Below are 7177 nucleotides of genomic sequence, written 5' to 3'. Positions count from 1 at the left end.
AAAATGACTAGAGCAATAAAAAAGCCTGTAACAATCTGGAACCTTATTGAACAACCTAGAGGCCAGGAATGACCCTCATATTGGGGAAATCTACTATCGGGAACAACCTCATTTTTGGTCGAGAAATATCAATTATAAATGGTTTGATAGCATAGTCCATTCAAACTCATGGATGGTAGACTTCAACGTGATTGGTCTAGCAATTAGAATGGACTTGTCTTTCAATAGTAGTTGGTGTCCAGTTACAAAGAGTTTTAATAACGTAAAAGGTTCTCCACTGTAACAATCAACACTATATGTGTTTATCTAAAGACTATTGTGTCACCAATATTGTTGTGAAGGCTGAAATTTCTAGAAACTCTGCTTACGCCTATAATTGTAACCAACGCGACGTGCCAAGAGGTAATATATATCATTGTTTTGCTACAGTTGGTATACTATAAACCTCGGAAGCTATAACTTTGACTAACGCTTAACAATCAAGAGCTTCAGATATTTAACCAGGAACATTTATAAATCTCGAACATTACAAATCATTTAGCTTTAGTGGATTCACGTTGGATATTCTTACGACGCTAAAATCAGGGGTTCGATTCTCCTCGGTATACTCAGCATTTAGCCCGAGGTGGCTTTGCTGTAAGAAAACACATACACATTAGATATTTATATTTTTAACAAAAACATTGAATAGCATCAATAGTGGAAAAGTCAAAGTGTGACCAGCAAATAAAGGAAAATGCAAATCTAGCTAGCTTTCTGGTAAGTGAATTGTACCTATATCAATTCGAAATTAATTCGCTAATCGTGAACCCTCGATAGGATATCAAGGAAGTTCCAGACCATATAGAAGACCCAATATTGTTTGTAAGTTTGGAAAAATATTTATATATACATCATTATTTATAATAACTATTATTGTAAATTGTATTATTGTTTGTATATTAAACTATTTTTTGTATTAAAAAAGAAACTGTGTGTATCAATCTTGTTGGCAAGTATCATAAATTGCATTCATACTGACACGTATGTAACTTCTAAATTTGCCCCCGCTAGTACAGCGGTATGTCTCCGGATTTACAACGCTAAAATCAGGGGATCGATTCCCCTCGGTAGGCTGAGCAGATAGCCCTTTGTGGCTTTGCTATACGAAAAACACACGCACACTTCTAAATTTAAATTACAAATTATCTGAGTTTTAAGTTATTTGAAACTGTAATATGTAACAATAATTATAAAAATTGTCTATGAAGACCTACGTTTTTTCAATTTCATATTACATGATGTTGTATTTAAATCATTATAATGTTCATATATGTAAATTATAATTGTATACATATCTTTAACATCTTTGGGCCTGGCATGGCCAAGCGTGTTAAGGCGTGCGACTCGTAATTTGAGGGTCGCAGATTCGCATCCCCGTCGCGCTAAACATCCTCGCACTTTTAGCCGTGGGGGCATTATAATGTGACAGTCAATCCCAGTATTCTTTGGTAAAAAAGTAGCCCAAGAGTTGGCGGTGGATGGTGATGACTAGTTGCCTTCCCTCTAGTCTTACACCACTAAATTATGGACGGCTAGCACAGATAGCCCTCGTGTAGCTTTTGTGCAAAATTCAAAACAAACAAACAAATCTTTAACATCTTTGAGTTCCAAATATGCTTTTATAAACTCACATTTTATTTTTGCTACTTGCTTCACTTTTTCTGCAGGTGTGTTGTACTGATACTGTACATTAAATTTATGATAAATGATCTAAATTACTGAAGTTAATTTTCAATAACTACTGTTAATTAGTTATTAATCACATCATAATAAACATTCAAATTTAATTTTATGTTATTGTTGAACATAGTTCGTTTTCTCATCTAATTATTTTTTGTTATTGTTAATCTGTTGTAACATACAACTGTACCATTGTCTTCTTTCAGTTATTGAAATTTGAAAACATACTACGTTGTTTGTGAAGAGCTTAGATTGTTCGTAGTGATTGTGATTAGTGTATGTAGTTATCCTGTTAGTAAATTATAAGTTTGTATTATTATTGTTACTTAATATTTTTCCAGTTTATTTATTACTTCATTTGGATTACTAGCTATTCAAGGTTCTTATATCTGTTTATACTGAATGCATCTGACTGAGCAACGTAAGTTCTCTCTAACTAGATAACATGTTAACCTGTTGACTGCCAAGTATTTCAGCTGCTACGGCAACTCGAACCAAGTTAAAAATACAACTCTAATGCTTCTTTATTTTGTAACTTTTTTCGTGACGCCATTTTGGATCGAAAGGAAAACAATTTGTAAGTAGGTCAAATGCATGTATGGTGCTGATATCTAGCGTTGAAGTTAGGTATTATTTAGAACGAAGTAACTCGTCCGTGGCACTGTGTTACCGATCGGCTTGGACAAGTTATCTCGTCTATGGGACTGAACAGGTAAAACCCTATTCCAGACCACAAATGATTCCAGGAAGTCTCCCTTTGAACGCAGCATTATCTTTGTCTTTCCTCATACTTGTTAGATTAAATGTAAATTTGACACATAATCTTACCAATCTAATTTTCATTTGCAAATTGGATTAGGTTTTATTCTGAAAGGGTACTTAGATCCTAATGAAGTTGGTAGCCAAGGTAAATCAATTAACCGATTTTCATCACATTATTTGAGTTTATTTTTTGACCTTGTATAACCTCTTTTGTAATGCTTTTAAATTGAATAGTTTATGAGTGAACATTTTATAACACAATGTTAAAATAGACATTTTTGGCATGTAAAGTATATTCAAAGTTCAATATTGAGTAACCCACTTTCTAATTTTATATTTGTGTTGTCCATTGCTATCATTGAATAATTTCTTTGGTGCTCTACGCTATTTTCTGGTAACTTTTCCCCTTCGTTGTGTAGCATATTAACCATCTTAAAGTTTGAATAATTCATCTTGAAAGAAAACTTTCAGACATTTAGACTGCCTTTACTGTTTTGTCTCTCCCTTTGTAAACTTCGAAGTTACGTCACCAAAAGTTGGTTCCAGTTTTCCTAAGAAAAAGAATACTTGAATAAAAATCTGTAGTTGGTAGATTTGAAACTCATCAGAAAATATGATCGCTCTTTTAATTATGGGAGTGTTATAATGTGATGGCCAATCCCAGTATTAAATTAGAAAGCCTAATAATTGCAGGTAGATGGTGTTGACTAGCTGATTTCTCTCTGTTCTATCATTTTAAAAATGGGGATTACTATGAAAGAGAGACCTCGACTAACTATGCAAAATTCATCAAACAAACCATCTTGTTATGAAGAGACAATCCTTATTGCTAGTTGTATGCACTGCTACAACGTATGCTGATGATGGGTTCCTTTCTCTTTTATATTTTTTAATTAATCACCAATTAATTAAGATAAAGATATTTAAGAAAAAATATCAATTTATAACATTTCTTTACTTTACTACTGACGTGCTTCTGGTATCTTAAGTAACAATTAAAACTGTGATCAAGAATTTCTAACAGAGTTGCAGACTTATTGCTGGAAGGATATATCGAAGAAGTTTTGTGAGAAAAAGAGTTTTAGTTAATATATCAAACAACACAGAGCCACACAACATTTCGAAAAAGAGAATCTCCCGTTCCCTATGAAGATAGAAAAACTCACACAGATAAGTAGTTGAAGCAACAGTGGGCCTCCAAACATTACAATTCGAAACACTACCTTCACCTGTAAACTGAAGGACATGGTTACGATAGAAAATAGTCAACCCAAAGTATCATTCCAGTAAAAAATGTTCTAGTGTTATTAACAAAATAATAAACAAAGATATTAAGCAGACGAAACCTCACAAGCCAAGAGCTTACAAAACATCTAACACCTCAAAAGCAATAACGGTTTTCATAGATAAATAACAAAAGATGGTAGAAAGAATTACAAGCACAGTAATCTCTCTCACTCGCATACGTATCCTAACGCCATTCCCTTGGTTTTAATGTAGTTCTATTAGCCAACATCAACATATATTGGTGGGTATCCGCATAGTTTGCTAAGTCCAAAATTGACCCTGCTTTTTTTCGTGCGAGCCTATTACTACTGGCATTTTAGTTTTGAATAATAACTATGACTGTCTGTTTAACCATTATATATGATGGAAAAATCAGCTTTAAAAGCGGAGGTATAATGAAAAATATTTGATAGAAGAATGTGGTCAACAAATACAAATAGTCTGGTATTCAGTTTGTTTTCTTGGATTTCTTGTTATGGTGTAACACGTAAAATCAATGTGAGATATTTAACATAGTCTAGAACTTCAGTTGGATAATTAAACCTTTATCCGGTTTGGTTGTTCTTACCCCAAAACTACACAATAGGCTAACTGTTATTTGCTCATTATGGATATCGAAATACGATCTTAAGTGTCGGAAAAATGAACCACTCAAAGGCAACAAGTATCTGTGAAAAAATTTCGTATTTAATAGTTTTCACACCTGAATAAAAGAAACGAAAGATACATGATTTGAAAATGTTATTGCCTGTTTATATATTTGCGTGTAAAATACTATTTCTTTCAAAGAAAGAGTATATGTATTGTAAACATTTAAACTTTTAAAGTTACCAGTTATTTTACAAATAAATGCCACATTTCCATCAGCTATTATAGCCCATTTTACGAGTAACTCGTTAGATTATGATGACCTGAAAATATTAAGTCCAAATAAGTTCTTTAAAACCAATTTTACTCGAACAGTAGAGAAAATTAAAGTAAAGAAGCAAGGCAAATGTGTAGACTTACTTATACCCTTATAGAACATATACAAAATGTTTAATACATGCTTGACCTGCATGACATACTATGGGAAAATGTGGTGTACAATATACTTTAAGGTCGGTATATTGGATCACGGTCGTAACAACGACCATAGAGATTGGCACTAAGCACAGGGTCTGTAAGAGTTGCCATAGTGACCAGTTCTTTGAGTTGTTGAGACATAGAGAAAGTCCATTTGGTTAGTGGCTGGAGATACAAACCGCTTGTCAAAACATTGGGATAAACATAACTAGTACTAAAATTCCCGCTCAGCTTGATCTTGGTGAATACAGTTTTATTGTAGTAGGAAAACTGGAGCTCTGCTTGTTTTCCTGGGACCTGCAGACAGTCAAGAGACAGACTTCTTCACACCAGAAGTAGTGATCCTTTACACTACGAATGCCATTGAAAACTGCAAGGTAGAAATTATCTTTAAGAGCGTTTGTGTCATATTCGACAGTACAACATAGGCCATTATTACAAGCTACGATTCTGTCGGAGCTTTTGTGAAGTTTGCTCAATGTATAATTCAAGAGATCTGTTTGTTCGTAATGATAACTGGGCGTAGAAGTGTTAAAGACTAAGTTACTCGTGTTAAGATTTTGTCGAGATATTGGGCGTGATCGAATATTGTTCTTAGAATGCCAGTTATTGGGATTTTTTGGAAGTTGTGCGAAAAGCAACTTAGGTTTACCATCAGGTGTATGAGTATAGTTCAAAGCTCCTTGTGTTCCAGAGTAAATACCACTACCAAGTGAACCAAGAGAGGGTTCATGTATGTTTGTAGCTACTAAATTAACTCCTAATCCCAAGGACCAAGCCTCTTGGAATTGATGAGCAGCAAGAAATGGCAACTCATCAAACCACCAAGTTGGAAACAAAACTGTTTGGACTCCATGGTCCCTTACAAGTTTCATTGCATCTTCAAATAAGATGTCAAAACAAGTGAACATACCCATTACACCAAAATCTGTGTTGAAAATGGCATACTCAGGTGTTGAAGGAATGTTATAACCGGTCTCAAAGAAAAGATGCATCTTGTGGTAACGAGCTAGAAGTGTTCCATCTCTACCAAAAGCCACATTAGTATTGTAATGATATTCTCCATCAGGTGGACAGTGAGGATCTTGGGATATCTGGCATGGTTGAAGATCACCCATGTTGGCAACAAGAACGATTCTATTAACTTTAGCTGCACAACTTAATTTTGTAAGGATTGGTCGATCTTTGAATTCTTCTTTTTGGACACATGGATTCCAGTTTTCTTTTTCTGGATTCGGGATATGCTCTAGAATTTTTCGATTTTCTTGTCGTATTGATTTCGCACTATACAAACCATATTCTGGGAAAACAATAATGTCAGCGCCCTGTGAAACACAAAAACAAAAGCACTCATTTACATAGTAAAATAGTTCTTTAAATATATTTAAATACAGAAAACTTATTCCAATTACAAATTTAAAACGTATATTTCAATTTGTGAAATTATAACAACTTTTGTGGAACATATAAAGTGTAGTTGGCTACCCAAGTGAAATATACTTATAAAAATGCATAAATATGTATTTTCATCATTTATTAATATATTGTTTTAATAAATGTTAAGGAAGATTTTGTGGTATGATTAGATTACACATTACTCGCATGAATAAAATATACCTTTAACTTAGCTCTGAGCTTTACAAAAGTAATTGTATTTACTATTTCATAATGTAAAACTAAATTAAACCACCGAGTTTTTATATAAGATTATCAGTTGTGCTATTACACGATTTTCAGTTAATTCATAAGAACATTTATTCATGAATAAATGGTTTTAAACGACCAACAGAGAGTTTATACTTTCACGTTTACAACAATATCTAGAGTTTTAATACAATTAATAAACAACGTTATATAACGAAATTTGCTTCATTGAACACTAAACGTTTCGCTTTACAGCTAAACCACAATATTCAGCTCAATACAAGTAAACCGAGCTCATTTTATAATCTCAGTTAACATTGTTATTATATAACATGAAGTAATGACAAACAATAATTTTAATATTTACCGAATGTTTATTCAAGAGTACTTTATAAAAACGACCGTTAATTTAATAATCCTGGTGTTTTGTAATAAAGGAAGCCAACAAAAGTGGTAAACGCGATAGCAACAGCTTAAATGTTTTTGTTTTATTTGTTGTTGTTTTTTGTACGTAAACTGTAAATTAGAATTCCGGAATACATCAATATAAATAGCAAGTAAGATATATTCAAAACTACTTTAGACTGAATATAATGTTTGATATATTTCGAACTGAGTATAATGTTTCCTGAATTATTTACATAATTTAGATTTATCGTAATATTTTCTGAGTTTCTGATATATTTTATATTGATGA

The 7177-nt window shown here is 32.9% G+C and overlaps 2 protein-coding genes across 2 annotated transcripts in view; both read right to left on the bottom strand.

The window, feature by feature from the left end:
- LOC143240139 (nicotinamide N-methyltransferase-like) overlaps nt 1-7177 on the bottom strand; it is a 425422-nt gene that overhangs the window by 60732 nt on the left and 357513 nt on the right. The window lies entirely within an intron of this gene.
- LOC143240138 (pantetheinase-like) overlaps nt 4437-7177 on the bottom strand; it is a 42604-nt gene continuing 39863 nt past the window's right edge. The window contains 2 exon segments of the mRNA XM_076482072.1: nt 4437-5102; nt 5105-6161. Coding sequence (XP_076338187.1) covers nt 4867-5102; nt 5105-6161 — 1293 coding nt within the window. The 3' untranslated portion in view covers nt 4437-4866.

Source organism: Tachypleus tridentatus, chromosome 13 (assembly GCF_004210375.1).
Source record: "Tachypleus tridentatus isolate NWPU-2018 chromosome 13, ASM421037v1, whole genome shotgun sequence".
Taxonomy (NCBI): domain Eukaryota; kingdom Metazoa; phylum Arthropoda; class Merostomata; order Xiphosura; family Limulidae; genus Tachypleus; species Tachypleus tridentatus.
The sequence above is the reverse complement of the archived record's forward strand: the minus strand, read 5'-3'. Positions and strand labels throughout refer to the sequence as shown.